Source organism: Perognathus longimembris, chromosome 1 (genome assembly GCF_023159225.1).
Source record: "Perognathus longimembris pacificus isolate PPM17 chromosome 1, ASM2315922v1, whole genome shotgun sequence".
NCBI classification, from domain to species: Eukaryota; Metazoa; Chordata; class Mammalia; order Rodentia; family Heteromyidae; genus Perognathus; species Perognathus longimembris.
Genome location: NC_063161.1, coordinates 14339770 through 14357219, shown reverse-complemented (window position 1 = coordinate 14357219; position 17450 = coordinate 14339770). Strand labels below are relative to the sequence as shown.

The 17450-nt window shown below is 40.0% G+C and overlaps 1 protein-coding gene across 6 annotated transcripts in view; it reads right to left on the bottom strand.

Moving 5' to 3' along the window:
- Igf1 (insulin like growth factor 1) overlaps positions 1 to 16404 on the bottom strand; it is a 75087-nt gene extending 58683 nt beyond the window's left edge. The window contains exons 1-2 of one of the 6 annotated variants that reach the window (XM_048357099.1): positions 16046 to 16404; positions 10949 to 11105 (exon numbers count right to left, since the gene is read on the bottom strand). In XM_048357099.1, the coding sequence (XP_048213056.1) occupies positions 10949 to 11105; positions 16046 to 16108 (220 nt within the window). In that variant the 5' untranslated portion in view covers positions 16109 to 16404. Of the gene's footprint in view, positions 1 to 10948; positions 11106 to 14215; positions 14414 to 15007; positions 15077 to 16045 lie in introns of those variants that run through there. The other 5 variants (XM_048357086.1, XM_048357092.1, XM_048357122.1 and 2 more) reach the window with 5 other exon arrangements.
- Positions 16405 to 17450: the final 1046 nt, after the last annotated feature.

Below are 17450 nucleotides of genomic sequence, written 5' to 3'. Positions count from 1 at the left end.
AGAAAGTACTTGTGGTATTCTCTAAGGGATGGTAGGCCATCTATAATACCTATTCTGGGACTTATTTGTGAGGGATTATATGCTAGTTACCTATTTTCCTTGCCCACAGATACTCTTTTGAAATAACTTGGAGGGAGAAAGAAGGAGAGATGAGTTAAGTAGAAGTTCTGTTTTCAAAATAGATGGAACCTAGTGGTAAGGGTATGAAAGACTTGGAAAGTTCTGTTAACTACACTTACTGACCTCTTCAGCGAAAGGGTCACAAAAGGCAATATCTCAAGTAGATTTGAGTTTTCACTTTAGATACAACCATGATTCACAATGATGTAATGAGGCTTATTTTGGGAACTGATAGAAGGAAATAGATCTTGAATGATTTCTTTTTTCAATATTAGACCAAGGGCTTTTATTAAGTGCTCCCCACAGGTTATTGTGGAGAACAGAAAATTTCATCTCTGCTTTTCCTCAAAATCTCAAAATAAAAGGGAACAAAAAATTCAGAAGAGCAATAAACAGTATTTGATTTTTGGGCCGCATCCTTGTCAGATAAGCACTCTCCCATCTAAGCCCCACCCCCAGCCCTTCCCTGCTCTAGCTCTATTTCAGATAGGGTCATATGCTTTTTGCTTAGTTAGACATAGTCTTGGATGGAAATCCTCCCATCTGTGCCTCCATGTAGCGGGCAGCTTGGGTTCACACAACCACAACTGGTTTGTGCATTGGGATGGCATTCGACCAACTTTATACCTGGGGCTGACTTTGAAGTGCAATCTTCATCTCCTGAGTAGTTGGGATTTCAGGTGTGCATTATATCCAAGCTTGTGTCTCTAGGAATAATGGATGTAAGTGGGGCTCCTGAGAGAGGACTATTTGGTCTCTGTGATAAACTCACAACTTGGATTCTGTTTTAGACACGTTCAAAGAAAAAACAAAAAGCAGAATCTCCCAAGTTAGAATCTAACAAGAAAGAAGTTTAGATGGGTGTTTTAAAAGAGCAAGGATATTTTTCCGATTAAGAATATATTCCCTCAGCTGAACACCGTGTTTTGAGGTGAAGCAGAAGTGGGCAAGAGCTGACTTGGGAGAAAGAGATTCTTCTGCTTCTGTGTGATTCTTCAGTAACTACCCATCACCCCTTTGGAGACAAACCCTTTCACCAAACCCAGTGTGGTAAAGTGATAGGCCTCTTCTCTTTTCTGCTTCTTCCAGTGAGTGGAAAGTGTCATAATGAATGAGCATTCGAATGAGCATTCATTAACTCTCCAGCAGCCAAAATGCAAAAGTGATATGTGACTATAAGATGCCAATATGTTTTTCTTCTTCATTAAAACATTTGAGGGCCAGGAAGAAAAGTCCACGAGACCTGTGTCTTCAATAAACCACCAAAAAAGTGGGAAGTAGAGGTGTGGCTCAAGTAGTAGACTGCCACATTTGAGAGAAAAAGACTAGTGAGAGCATGGTGCCCTGAGTTCTAAGCCTCAGTACTGGTATACAGACAGACAGACAGACACATACACATATACACACACATAAAGTTTAAGAAATGATACTACCAAACTAACTTTCCTAGGTTATAATTATTGCAGAAGATTTTATTGAGCTAATTTGCAGACAGGGAGTAAAGGCACAAAATGAAGTATTCAATTCAATCAGTTACTGATGACATAGAAGGATAGCGTTTTCACTTTCCAGAATGCCATATTTGGTTCTCAGAACAATTCTGAGGTAAAATATTTTTATTTCCCATTTTATGAGGAAGAATGAGAGGCCTAAGATATGGAATGATTCTTCCAAGATCACAATGTTGTTCAGTAAGGGAACTGAGTCCAGCCCAAATGTTGGACTGCTCATTGTTTCTGGGTAATAAAATGAGTGTGATGTTATTCAGATAGGAAAGTCACAAGAAAGAAGGAGAAAAGTTGTAGCCACTGCCTTTGAATCTTTTCACTGGTGAGGACTCAAGATGGGACTGTGAAGGGATTACCATCAAATATTGAGGTCAGAGATGCCAAGTTCCTCTTTCCTCTTATTCATGTCACAAGCAAAATCCTCTAAGCATATGGTTTTCACCCCACCATTTCTGCCTGCCTTTACTTCTCTTACTAACATAAATGAGGTCCATCACAGGAAGGCAAAAGGGAAAGTCTACCCATATCTTTAAAAGAGCCTACAGGAAGAGCTTGTATTTTCAGAGAAAGGTTTTCAAAAGCCCAAAGACTTTTCTCATCACTAATTCCAGGCAATGGGCCACAAATTCTGGATTAATCAGTGACTAGTGGCTAAGTTGATCTTCCACTTAGCAAATCTTTGTAAGCTTTTGATTTTCAACACCGTTCTAGTTGTTTCTCTTTTTGAGACGTGTCTAGTATAGAAATTCTCAACTGGGGGTGACTTGTCTTCCCCCCAGAATCACTGAGCAATGTCTTGAGACATTTTGGGTCATCACAAGTAGGTCAAGCTGACTACTGGCAGTTGATAGAGGCCAACATAATAACAGATATCTTATAATGCACAGGACAGCCCTCACCTTCAAAAAAAATTACATGGCTCCAAACTTTAATAGTGGCAACTTTGAAAGTCCTATTGCTAATGGCATTTCTTGGAATAATAAGTGCAAAGGATCAGCATGAAGTAGGATTTTAAAAGAAATCACCTGGTTTTATAAAGGGGTTGAAGATAGGGTAGGAAGAGAGAGAAGAGAAATCAACCATCTTCAAATCAGTTCAGTCCAGAATTCTAGCTTGTGTGCTCCTTTCCCCAGTTTCATGGATAATCAGGAATTGGCTGCCTGTGGGTTGGCTCAGTGCAGTCTTTCTAAATCACTCGCTTCTGATGAAAGACCCATTTCATCAGGGTAAATGGCACAAAGGTAGTAGTGCCATCTTCCCAGAAACACTCGCAGAATGGCCTGGCAGTTCTGTGATAGCTTGATAGATTTTCAAAGTATAAAAAGGGCCCTTCAACAGTCTTTCTAGTACTGCCCAAAGGCCACAAATGAACAAAGAAAATCCAGAGAGATTCTAAGTATTTGCTTGTGAGTCTGCAAAGAAATCAGGTGTAAATTTATTTTGGCTTGAGATCATCAGAGAAATGTCCAGAAAAAAAGGGCTGATCCAACAAATGGCCAGACTGTTTCAGATTTTCCAGGAACAGAGCTTTGCTAAGTCATTCCAAAGTAGTTCTACCAAAGTTGACACTGGAGAGAGTGACAGAGATTCAGAATAATATAACATATAATAGTGGACTTGATGAAATGCCGTAAGCACATTTGGGACAGGCAGAGAATCACTTTAAGGTGAAAATTCCTGTAGCCAAATTCTAAAATTGTTAAATGTCAAGCGTTTATTTTATACTTTGAAGGATCCATTGAGATCTTATTCATTTGGCTAAATCTCATTAGAGGCCTCTCTGGGATATTTTAGGTAACTTTGACATGGGCATGGTTTGATGCTGTTAATGGAGAAATACTTGAATGGGATAAGAAAACAGAATCAACAGCATCTCCTTCTACTTCTCCTAACTATCTATGTGACCTTAGATACATCTCTCCTCTCTGAGAGTCAGACTCAGTGTTTGACAAGACTATTTTCCAAGACCTTCCAAAGTGGTAGCAATCTTCAATGATATTTCCTGTTAAGCATCAGGTAGTTTCAAGAAAGAGGTAGAAACAGATTCTTGGGTATCTTGTTACGGGGTTCAGAAAGACAACTTCTTTTTTAAAAAAAAGAATGGAAACCATTATCCTTGCAGAATGCCTGAGCATTTAAGGCAAAAGGTTTTAATTTAAAAACTGTGTGGTCTCTACTGGTTGCACAATTTCTCTTTGTGTCTGTGCTTCTGCTGATCAAATATTGCAAAGCCATTAATTAGCATAGGACAAATGTAGGGAGCCACGTGCAAAGGTTCTGGCAAATTACATGAAACAATATGCCAGATATAAAGTGAGGGTTTAAAGAAAGGGTTTTTCTTGGTATTTAAGGTTCAGTGAAAAATGAAGAGGGGCAGCTATGCCAAGAATGAAAACCAAGTGCTTGCCAAGTGTTTCTTTAAGTGGCTCTAGCCAATGTGAGACTAAACAATGCATTAAATAGGCATACAGCTTACTGTAGTTAGGGAATTGCATGTCAAATAACAGCTCTTTGCTATGTTTCAAACATGCTCTCACATATAGATAAAGACAAACAAAATGCTCTGTTGTCATCTCCTTAGTATAACAGCTAATAAGGGATTTGAACTTTCCAGGCAACCAAAAGTAATTCTTTGGGATGCAAGAGCTTGCTGACCTTTCATGGAGAGGTGCAGGATGGAACTTTGCCAGGTCAGCAAAATGATTTTTTTTTTTTTTTTGCCACCATGGTTGTCAAAGAAGTCTGGCTACATAAAGGGCAAAGAATTTTACAGCCTGTTATTGAGATCAATGAGACCTCTCCTTGGGAGGTACCTCGTGCCTGTTTTTAGTTTGTCTGGTTCTTTGGTGCAGGCTTTGCAAGCACAAGGAAAGATGCTGGCGAGAGGTAGTTGGTTCGAATGGAGCCCCAAGGACTGCTGTCATGGTGCATCATGCCTGGACCAGACATTTGAAGCTGTAGAATACTAAACTCTCACTGGCATCCCAAATGTCTTCTCTACGAGCCACTTGAAGATACGAGCCGCAACGGTCTACAAACAACTGAGTGATAACAGGCAGGTGGAATTCTTGCCTCTCAACCCCCCTCACGCTTCATTTTGAGGAAATGTCTCAACCTCATCAAGATTCCTGCTTCTTATCTATCATAGGAGGGCTTGCACACAATTTAGGCTTTTAGATAATGCAAATTACCAAGCAAGACATTTTTTGAGGCAAGAAATACTTGGCTTTGGTTATGGATCCATTCAGTGAGGAAGTAAAAAATCTCTCTGACTCACAATCCTTATTTGTCCAATGGAACCATTCTTATTGCCCATCAAGACTGAGGTGAAGAGAAAATGCATGAGCCAATATGATTTGATTTTGAAAATGTAAATGGAATAGACAAGTATAAGACATTCTTCTTGCCTTTTTAGCTTTGGCACTACTGATATAAACGCTACCACTGATAACAATGTTTTCTCAGCTACCCCCTAAGGAAAGAGGATGTGTGCATAATTAGTTTCTGTAGCTATTTCACCTTTTAGGGATAGATTCTGCAAATGATTCCAGATAGGAAAGACATAAATGTAATGGCAAGCATACATGTGAAATATCCTATGGGTCAGGAAGCATTCTAACTGAATCGATTGCAATCCATGTATGCATTTAATTCTAATGCCAACACCATACAGTGGGCCTGACTTTACAGAGCAGGACATTGAGGAGTGATGAGGTTAAGTACCATTGTCAAGGTTAACCCAAGTCAGTTGCAGAGTTGGGGTTTAAACTCTGGATATTTAGCAATAGAGGAGAAGCCCTTGATCTTGAATCCTTCATTCTCTTGTTTATAACTCTCTAACAGATAGAAGAGGGCCTTAGAGAGTATGAACATGTCATAAAAATGCAAATTGTTTTCAAGTTTTGCACAGAAGCCATAACTTTCTTACTTACAGAGACTTGGTCCTCTTGGGTATGCTTAAAGAATAAGAACTGAGTATTTGCTGTCAAGATAAAAAATTGCTTTTAACAGTGTCTATGGCCCGTTTGTCCTGTGGTCCTAATGAGGCCAGGGCCATAATTCCACATGTGCCAATTAGCTTCAAAGAGACTAGATTTTCCACAGCTAGTTATGGTTCCCATGCCTAACTTTGACTAGCAACGACACAAATGCATGCCTGGCGACCTACTAGGTGCTAAGCACACTGATACAATGGCACAGCTCAATTCCAGTCTGGTTCAAAACAGTGCTAGTGATGGGGAAATGTATCTTTGCATGTTCAAAATTGTACACTCTCTTCTTTTAGTGGAAAAAAACTTTCAGTGAAAATTGAGAAACCTACAGATTCTTATTTCTTTCCGGTAACTTGATAAAGTACAGTTAAAACCAAACCTATCTACTTGTTCTCACAGCCAAGAAAGTATAAAGGTCAGAGTGTCAGATAGTCATCTTCTCTCTGGAAAATGTCACTCTTTTTTCATGAAGTGTGTACTCCTTTGCTTTCATAATCTGAGTAAATATGGTCATGTCTGAGTTCTGATATCATTCTTGAGAGATTCAGTCTCAACTTTAAATTAGCTGGTTTGCTTTTGTTTGGTCGGTTGTGGGGCTTGAACTCAGGGTCTGACATGAGCTGTTTTGCTCAAGGCTAGCACTCTACTGCTTTGATCCACAGTTCCACTTCCAGTTTGGGAGTAGTTAATTGGTGGTAAGAGTCTTGTGCAGACTTTTCTGCCTGGACTATGTTTGAACTGTGATCCTCAGATCTCAAGCTCCTGAGTAGCTAGGATTACAGGTGTGAGCCACTGGCACCTGGACTATCTTTGGGGAACTTCTTTCCATCCTTCAGAGAAGATAAAGGAAGCTAATAGCTCATAAGTCACTATTTAAATCCAGTATTTTCTTTTCTTGAAGAGCATCGGATCCTTGTTAATTACAACCTAGACTAGAAGTCTGTTAAAGTTGGCTGAGGTCATTTACTTTAACAAAATCTCCTTGTTTTATAGACAAGGACATTTCAGCTTCAAGAGGTTTAAAAATGCAGGCCAAAGTCATTCAACTCAAAGCAGGTCTCAGAGCAGTTTTCTGAGCACTGTGTATCAAAGGAAAGAAGTTTGAGTTAATAATAATAACCTAAACCTAAGAAGGTTTTTATGCAATCAATAACAGTGAAAGTTAACTGCAGAGTTTCACTTAGACTCTGTAAAAACACTACGTTTTAGCACAAATGCCATTCATTTATTCAGACCTGTTCTTAATAACTATGCATTGGAAGCATATTTTACAAAAGCCATAAATCTGGAATGACTGAAAAGGTACCCAGATTTCCTTTCTAATTGATTTACTTCTCCTTTTTCTTAGACTGCCCAAAGTAGAGCAAATATAGTTTATTTAAGGGACTGTTTATGGACTCTTAAAACTAAAAAGGGCCCTAGAAACTCTTTCGTTTGGTTATTCTTAATTGAAACCATCCAAGATGGTTGTCCGTTCATTTCTAACATATCTCCAAGGAGGAAAAATTCCACAAGCTTCTAAACAATATGTTAAAAGGGTAAAAACTGCCATGACTGCCAAAAAATATACCTATGGCAAGCTTAGCCTATTCCATTTTCTTTTACTTATTGCTGTATTTCATGGCAAATGAGGTTACAGTGACACACCTTCAGTGAGGGCTCCATCCATCTGGTAAGATAATAGCTAGCTTTCTCCCAACACGCTCTCATCTCCATTATGCCACTGTTTTCCTCAAGGAGTATGGAAAGAACACAAGGCTGGTGGATAGACTCTCTTACAATGATACATAGGGAAGAATTGTAATTAGCTCTTCTCTGGATCTTTCATTTCATAAATTGTCTGGGGAAGTATCATTAATTATAGATGCACTATACCACTTATGATGGGAAGATACTCACAAAACAGATCATCTACAAGGTTGTTTCTACTGTCCACCAGTGAAATTTGGGCTTGATGGGGTTTATGAGCTCATTTTCAAGGCTGAATTACTCTGTACAACATAAGCACTACTAATTTTTTGTTATTCAGAACAGTTTTAACAACATTAAAACATCTTCTTGTTAGACAAGGGTACAGTGTCCAAAGGAAGAAGTGGAGACAATTTTATTTCATATGTTTAAATTGTGAACTAACATTGGAAATTGCCTTACACTATTGAGAAAAAAAATTCTGTGCTTCCAAAATAGTGTTGCTTAAAATAAAAGGCACAGACACAACAAACCTTTGAAAATAAGGGTAAGAAGCAGTTAAGTGCCAACTGACAGGGCTTCTGAGTGAGAAAGAATGTTTGCTTCTAAGAAGTATTTTGAAAATTAAATGCTTAAAGCTGACTCCACCCACCCCTTCCTCCCCCCCCCACCAGTAAAGCTCTCAGGGGATGAAAAGGAAACAATAACATTTGTTGACAACAGTTCATGCCTGTAAGAATTATTGGCTCAGGCACAAAACAGACTGTCATTGTAGCTTGGGGATGGCCAAAATATAGTCTCTAAGTTGTTGTTAATATACATACACTATATTTAATTGAAAGAAAGAAAAACAATTTTTATTCAGTAACTAGTCAGCATGCAGTGAGAAGTGTGGTCCAAAGTATTTGACAAACATAATTTCTCAATGGGTCTGAAGACCCCAAGTAAGGAGTTCCATCAGATTCAATTGGATTCATTGCTGTCACTTCAGTCATAGAAAGGGACAATGACTAGGCACTTAACTTGCCTCTGGGATTCAAAGGGAAATAGTCAGGGCCTTTGGCACCATAAAGCCCATTGAGAGGACATTGTTCATTCATGGCAAGGGAGAGCCTGGCAAAAACAATACAAAATATTTTAAGAAAGCCTCAAGGATCTCATCTTGTCTCCAAGGTTATTTTACTCACTCGACACTTGGTTATGCCTAGGTGGCCATCTTTTTTACCCTCCTAACTAAATTGTGGGTCTCTTAATGGCAAGGTCAGACTCTCAGTCATTTCTAGGCATCACATTCAGTTTTAGGACACACAACAGATGCTCCATGCATGTTTGAAGTAAAGTACAATTTAAAGGGAGTTGGTTGCCCACTTGACTGGAAAACGAACAAGAATACCTTTGTGCATGGTCAGAAGGGACTGACATGAGTGACAGAATTCTGTAAGGCAGAACACATGAATCATAGCCTCTCAGCAAAAATATTGACAACACATGGTTTACAGAACCACTGTCTATCCAATATCATACTCTTAAAAATCAAGAACTGCTATGTGTAATGTTATTATTTTTCCAAATTATAAAAACACAACCTATATACATTTACTAAACCTTAATCATGGTAGTGGCCCAACAAAAGAATCTTTTCAGTGCCTTGACATTGGTTTCCAACATAATTAATTGTCCAGTACCCTCTGGGCCTGAGTTAGAACAGTTACTTAGGATTAAAGTCATTCTTTCCATTCTAATTTCTCATCATCCAGTGCTAACGTCATGGGTATAGAAGGATCCAGTTTCCATACACCATGCATGGAAATCCTGGAGCATGTCAGAATTATCAGCACAATTCAACCTGGCACATAGCAGAAGGGGTTTGCAGGCTTGGCAGTTACCTAGTGAACTGGGTGGAAGGAAATTACACAAATGGATTACCAAGGCAGAAAAAGAAATCCTCTCAGGCATAAGTGAGAACCATTTTCCATTTTTTTCCCTCCCTCCCTCCCTCCCTCCCTCCCTCCCTCCCTCCCTCCCTCCCTCCCTCCCTCCCTCCCTCCCTCCCTCCCTCCCTCTCTTCCTTCCCTCCCTCCCTCCCTTCCTTCCTTCCCTCCAAAACAAAATGTTGATCAGTAGCAGGAACATTTTTAAAACGGTTGCAACCTGTTGTTGAACCATATCCACGTTCCATGTTTACCTTCCATGGGATACTTTAAAGGTAAAACATATTTGTTATTAGGAAAAAAAAAACATCTACCCAATGAATTCATTCATCTTCCCTGTAACAGAACTGGACTGGAAAGGTTTATTGGCATGAAAAACAAATGGATTCACTCAATGAAAGCACTGGCTAGAGGCATGGAATGGGAATGTGTTCATTCAAATATTAGCACTTTTGATGCTCTGTAACTTGATACTTCTTTTATTTTGGCAAAGCCATGGTATAGATCACCAGTCTCCCCACCTGCCTGCTCTTCCTTGTCTCCCTTCCTCATCTCCTGACTGGCATATATACACACCCTTTACTTTTAGTCTTATACCTCCCCACCCCCCACACCTGCCTAGAGAGAGGCTAACATTTGGGAATAAGATGAGAGAGACTTCAAGTATGAGTCATTGCACAATGTATTTGGAGCTTCATAGGTAACTAAGTAAGCTGTCTACATTTGAGTGACATAAACCTTTGGGAATGATTCATGCTCTGTTTCCTGGAACTCTCTTAACAATCCAAAGAATTAGACAGAGTGAGCATCTGGCTTTAAGTTTTTCACTGTCTTGTAGTATATAGTGAGACAGATGCCTGTGAGGTAGATTATGTAAGTGATCAATTCTCTTAGGTACCTATGCCTTTTGTTTGTGCTCATTGTGTGCAAGCACTAACTTTGCTATACGCTTTTAATTTATAGTTGACTTTGCCATTATCTGAGACATACTTATGGGATAAATACCCCTGGTTTTCCCTTGATCTTGTCAAAGACCCTCTTCCAAATGGAAAGAAGAGAAGAGCTGTGTCAAAGAAGAACTATGCTCAGAGAAGAGCTATGCCAAAGGTGAGCAATGACCAAAATGCAAAACAAAATGTCAGAATCAACTTGTATAAAGGGTATGACATTTCAGGATGAATTTACAGAAAGCTTGTCTATTTGTAAACACATCTTTGAGCAAAGTTCGTCTTGTCTGTTTATGATGATTGCATATTGTTTGGCAATTACATGAATGTATCCTTTTAATTCTTTTCCCAAGGGCACATTTGTAGAGTATTTACAACTTTACTACAAGTGCTATTGCACACAGAGAAGTCCTATGTGTCTTTGATACCCATGAATCGCAAAACCCAAATTCTCAATACCCCAGGGTCCCCATCCACCTGTTAGAGAAAAAACAAACAAACAAACGAAAACAGCAGTGACAGTAGCCTATAATCACTGGAGGAAGGCTCAGCAGAAAGCAGGTTAAGAAGAACCATTAAGGAAGAAAGTTCTATCCTTGATCTCCTGTTGAAGCCCCACTGAAAAATTAAGCTTTCATGAAGGCTTTTAGAGGCTAAGGATGGCTGCCAGGCCCCTGGTATCCACTCAGCAATTCACACACTCTCTGCAGAGCCATGTACCTTAGCAGGTTAGCAGTATAAGGAGAGGGAGAGCTACTCACTGAAATAGAAGCCCCGGTCTCCACACACGAACTGAAGAGCATCCACCAGCTCAGCCCCACAGAGTGTCTCTGGTCCCGCGGTGGCGCAACTGGTGAAGGTGAACAAGCAGAGGACCAGATAGAAGAGATGTGATGAGGACATGAAGTGCATCTTGACCTGCAGAAGAAACAGACAGAGGCTCAGGCTTCCACAAAGCACATGAGGGGCTAGAGTCTGGGACTAAGCATGTCTTAGCATCAAACAGCCTGTGCTTAAGCCCCTTGCTACTGGATCCTTGGAGAAAAGTCCTCCTGAACCTCTTTGGTGTAGATTCCCTCTCACAATGAACCAGGCTAAGAGCTCTTCCAATATGTACATGAAAGACGTGGTGACAGTGGGATCACACTCCACTCTGAGATCCTGCTACAAGTTCAAATTGTCAAAGGTTAAATAATTGTGCCAAATGCAGGCTTGTAGCCAAATGTGTGTTGATAATTTAAATCATCTAAAAATTTGGCCCTCCATATTCTTTCATTCATTCATTCATTCATTCATTATTGACCAGAATATTAAACCCAGGATATCTGTCCCTGGATTCTGATTAATAAGTGTTTACTGTGACCAAAAAAGAACTTGTGGAAAATGTTACATCTTTGGGGGTGGGTGGGAGACAGACAGACAGACAGAAACAGAGAGAGATGAAGACTATGAGAGGGAATCAGAGCGGGAGAGACAGAGAGAGAGCACACAGATTTATTACCTGAGACTATCAGCAGTTAACCCAACCATGGGAAGAAGGAAACAAACTAAACAGAAGCCAGAAGAAAATCTAGGACTTGGGAATTGGCCATGCTGTTGGAGCAGAAAGGTAGGATGTCTTTCCTTACCCAGCAAAGGGTCAGAGCCTATACTTGTATAACAAGAGAAAGGCATGATATACTTATTTAATTAAAGTTGTATGTGATGAGGGAGCCTTCAGGATGAAGATGCATGGACAGCCAGATAAGAAATGTCACTGCACAAAATAATATGATTGAATGTTAGTTAACAGAGATGGGAAAGATAGGAAGTATTTTCTGTTCTGACTCTTCTTTGCTCTTCTGTGTTCTGAGTTTGGAGCTGGAGTCCCCCCTCCTCCACCCCAAACAAGGATTGATTGTATGCTCTACTATCAGCCAAGATAGGTCAAGATTTTTTTATGCTGAGCTACTTCACAGAAAGTCAGAGGGAAGATTAAAGTCAGATCTATAGGATTTATGGCTGCCTTTGAGGAAGCGAGTTTCTATGGTCTGCCTTAGGGGAGAATGGAAAGTAGGAGAAAGGAAGGCAGAAAAGGGTCAGAGAGAAACTTTCCTTCTGATTCCAAAGTATGCAGAATACCAAAGAGCCACACTTTGGGGATATCGTTTTCTAAGACTCCAACACTAAGTAAATGGTACCCTTGCATTCTAAAGTACCCAATGTCAAATAAACACTTGCTTATAATCCCTCATATGTACAAGACTCTAAAATAAAAACTTGCCCAAGTATTTTCTTTCCAGTCATAGGAATTCAGAATTCAGCTCTTGAAGACATTTAGGGGTCATTGAATCCATTTTATAGCAAAATCTACCAACGGACCCACAGGTTGGCATGACTTAGCCAATGACCAAAGCCAAAAGACAGCTCTATCTGGAGCCACCAGATTCCTCTGGCTGAAGTGTGTGTCCTCACTCTAAGAAATAGAAAATGGGACCGTTGGATTTTCCATGTTGCTACTTGTGGCACCGAGATGTGATATTTTTTTTTCCAAGAAGGTCCCCAAGGTGAGCAGCTTTGCCTGCAGAGATACATGTATGCTCAACAGCATTGGGAAGAGCCACACACAGGCTGTTAGGTGAAGGGCACTTAAAAGAATGACGAAGTCATGCCGGAGTCATAATTGCACCAAGAGGTTCAAGAGAACCTCACTCATCCATTCAACTCTGTCATCTTTTTCTTTTTCTTCCTTTTTTTTTTCTGAGAAACAGACTCAGTTATTCACTTTCTGGCTACGCCCTTCACCTCATGAGAACTCGCAACATAATGGCTCTATACCACTGCTAAAGTTTACATCCTCATTTTAAACAAGATTTCTAATTTAGTGGCCAGATCTTCAGACGAGCAATTGGGTAAAAAGCTAAAGAGCAAGAAAACCTAACTCCCTTATTCTTGTTCACACAAGATGCATATTTAGTCCATGCTTGTAAAACAGTTAAGATGAAAACAACAATAACAACAACAACCATCTTTTGTCAAATCATCATAAATAACAGGCATAAAATAGGAGGAGAGGTGAAACCTCAATTGAATATTTATCTCATTTTCTCAGTTGTCCTTAACCTAGCCCTCACCTAGCCCAAGCCATAAGGACTGCTAGGGGCAAAGGATCATTTGGTCCTTGTTCTTTTCTTGTTCAAAAAGGGAGTAGGGGAAATTTCCTTTAATATTTCCGGTGGAAACCAGAGAAAATTCAATCTCACTGGGAATATTATATGACTCTACTTTCCCTCTCTTTTGCTCCATCCTTCCCTTCTTTGTTGACAATACTGAAGGCCAAGCACCTGCCTCTAAGTTCTTCAGCTTTTGTGAAAACTGTGGAGAATAGTACTCAAAGTTATACCCTGCATGAACTTAGAGCTTCATGAAATGTCAAAGCTGTGCTTTTCACAGTTATTACTGGCAGAACACATTTAAGACCAGAAATGCACATCAATCTCTAGCATTTAAGATGATTTCAATAGTTTTTTCTATTTCTCCCCCCACCTCCCACCACAGAATTACATTACCAAAATAAATATCAGGAATTATAGCTCTAGAACAAGACAGAACCTCTGGTATATTTTCCGTTAACACAGAAAACACAGCCCAGCACACCCACAAAAAAATAAGAGAATTGATCACATTATACTCCTAAACCAGAAAACAATAACCAACAAACTTGCTGAGAGGTTAAAAAAAACTTTAAAGCAAAGGGTCCTGTAGGCTCACTAATCTCTTGGCTTTTTATTTGGCCAGCCACAAAAGAAACAAATGAAGAAAAAAGGAAAGATATGATAGAGAAGAAAGAGCCCAAGAGAAGAGATGGGGAGAACTCCAAACCACCTCAGAACTCTCCTCCTACTCCAAAAAAAAATTCACAAATCCACATTTCAAAGACCTCTCTTTTTATCTTCAATAAATGGCATATGAATTGATTCCAGGTATCTGGGTCATTATAAAAATGCCCAGTTCCAATGGAAGGCTAATAGTCATAGGAAAATACTCACTGGAGGTGTGATCATTTGTGTGTGTTCCAGGTCTTTTACAGCAGGTCAGGGTGGGTATTATGAAGCTGATGTGAAGAGAAAACTGAAGACTTAAAAAACATGTGCTGCTTTGTGGGTGGGGTTTGGGAGAGCATCTAGTTACATTTGGACACCCAGGCAGGTAGGCTACAAGCCTTTTGTCCATTCAAATAATGAGCAAATCACACAGCTGCCAGTGCAGACAATCCTTTCCCTTCTGTCAAGATACCAATTTCCATTGTGTGCTGATTGTAGCTGCCCTGAATAGTGAACAGAGTCGACTAAGTCCTGGGCTGCTCTCTTCTTCCTTCATGCCCTCCCTTCCTCCATTCTCCCTGCTCAACCTCCAAGACACAGAGCTGAGATTTGCAGGACCATCAGAGCCCCTAGGCAGGACCCCCTTTGCTCACTGAATCTCATTGGAAAGACCACACATCGCTCTATGGCCACTTCCTGCTGCAAGTCCAGGAAAAAGTTAAGGACACTTTGCTAGCTGAGCTTATGAAAATGTTCAGTAGCCATAGCCTGAAAAGTTCATTTGGAGATAGTTTTTGCCATCTCGTAGTGAATCGGAGATAGCCTTCTGCCCTCTCTTTGATGATCATCTAATAAGAGATGTAAAAAAACAAACACCACCAGCTCCCAGACAACAGAAGGTACAGGAATACTGACATCATTTCTGTGAAAGCCAGGCAGTCCGAGTGCACCAGGATCTCAAGGACAGCAGAGTCAGGCGCCCCACAAGGCTGTAACCTAAACTCCCGAGCTACTTACTGGACTAAGGAAAGTCTTAGCCGTGAAACATTTTGAAAAGCGCAACTGAATTCTGCTGTCAGTGACTGGGAGCTTTTATGAATTGAGCCCTCTGGCAAGTGCCTCCAAGGAGCCCAGTGACAGCAGCTTAAAAAGTGCTTGCAAATTGAAAAAACACAAGTCTTGCAGGATATAATTTTGCTGAGAATGGAAACTTGAACTTGGGCCAGTGATCAGAAACGAGAAGTTGGGTGCCTTGACAACAGTAGCCAATTTTACCTAAAAAGACTTGACAACTCTGAGCATTAAAAAAAAGAAATCAACATTTTACAACACAAAACTCTCTAAGTCCAAACTTTACCCTGGAAAGTCCTCTTCCAATGAGAAAAGTTAGACAAGCATCTGCTAGAAACTTTCTAGCGTCCCGGAGACAGCATGTATTTGTTGAAATGATAAAGCTAGGCAAGGGCAGTGAGAGTTGTTTCTCTGAAGAGCAAATGAAACTTCACTGTAACTTTGATCCTCTGAACACAAAAGTGTAGTGAGTTCTGGATCCTTAGCTCCAAAGGCTGTAATTTGTGAAATCTTTCATATCACCTAACATATAACACTGCATCTGTGGTATGCCTTGTAAAGGAAAGTCCTGACAAATTGCACACACACAGACCACACACACACACACACACACACACACACAAATGTGATCTTAAACGTTAAACATCTGCACCTGCAAAATCCTAAAGTTTATAACCATGTTCTCTATCCCTTAGCCATAGTCAGGACTTAAAGGAATTTTCTGTCACATACCACCAAAGCTCGGCAGAAGTAAAGGATTTAGCTTAAGTACCTTGCAATAATTTCTGCTGCTAGAGGTATCTGTAGAAAGGCAGCTATTTTGTCAGTTCCCCAGAAATGCACATTCAGCAATTTAGAAATAACTCCCAGTTCTGAAACAATGAAAATTCTAAAGTGCACAACGGTGGTATTCAGGAGCAAAAGGAGTATATACAGTCTGAAGCAAACTCCCTCCCATCATTTCAAAGAAGAAAAAATATTTACCTTCAAGCAATCACAAAAGCAGCACTTAAATAATTGAGTTGGAGGACTGCTGATTTTCCCCATGGCTTCGGAAGTACAAAGTCTGGAAATAAATTGCTTAGCAGAAACAATGAAGCAAATAAAAAAAAAAGAAAGAAAAGAAAAGAAAAAAGGAGAAAAAAATCCAGAGAGATGGTTGATGTTGAGAGCAATGTCACATTTCAATTTGAAGACTTCATTCCATTGCGCAGGCTCTATCAGCTCTGAATTTAGCAGTGACAGTGGGATTTAGCAAAGAGAAGGAGGATTTAGAGAAAATCCTCACATTTATCTACAAAACACAGACACTGTAGACAGGAAACAGCTGGGGGAATATTTGCCTTCTCTCTCTCTCCCTCTTCTGGCAAAGTTATCGAGTAAGGACTTTTTTGGGCATGGTGACAAATAACATCATACCTTTGCATTTTAAAACTGGAGCACAGAAGCATTTTTATTTTTCCTCTTTAAAAAATGTGCATTAGTGACACGGAGAGCGGGCATTAAAATATTTAGGCTGCCATAGAAAATTACGGTCTGTTCTCTGATTAACCTTCTACCCAGCGAGACACATGCATCTGCTAATGCACCTTTCCAGAATCAAAGGCATATGCATGGGACAGGGGAACACTTATATTTTAGAGCAAATGCAACATTTTATTCAGAAAAAGAAAGAAAGAAAGGAGAGCAACAGACTATCTCCAGCAAACCTCAAAAGTTTAACCCTGCAGTGACTGGAATGAACGAGGTTGGAAGCTAGCCCTGAGCTGACCCCTTGTCCTACTCGCCAAGTTGAAAGGAATGATCTAATTTCCTCAAACTTGCAGCAGTGGATGGGCTTCTTTTCACATACTGGCTCTGGCTTTATGCTAGAGACCAGGCAGAGACTTGCTGAGCTGTAAAACCAACTGAAAAATAAAATCATTGAGTAAACTCCTTCTACAAGCCTAGCTGTCCATCATCTCCATAGCCCCCAAGGAAAGAGTCAGAGGGACAGGCTATTTTCTTATTATATTTTTCTGCATAAGTAGGACCTGTTGTGAGTGTGTGCGTGCGTGTGTGTGTGTGTGTGTGTGTGTGTGTGTGTGTGTGTGTTTTGTCACTCCAATTCTGTGTATCCTAAATAACACCAGCTGGCTAGCAATACCCTCTCCAGGGTTATGATGTCATTCAAAGCCCTCAATTGGGTAAGTGACCGGCAATATGGTCCAAGCCAGCTGTTTTGCTATTTATAATGTATACTTGCCTTTGCTATAATCAAGTTCTGATTTCTATTTATTTTGTCAATACAATTTGTACCTATTTCTCTTTGGCTTTTCGAGGCAATAGATAAGACAGTAGGTTGGGAAACAAAATTGCAAAAGCCCAGGTTAGACACAGCGCTTTTTCT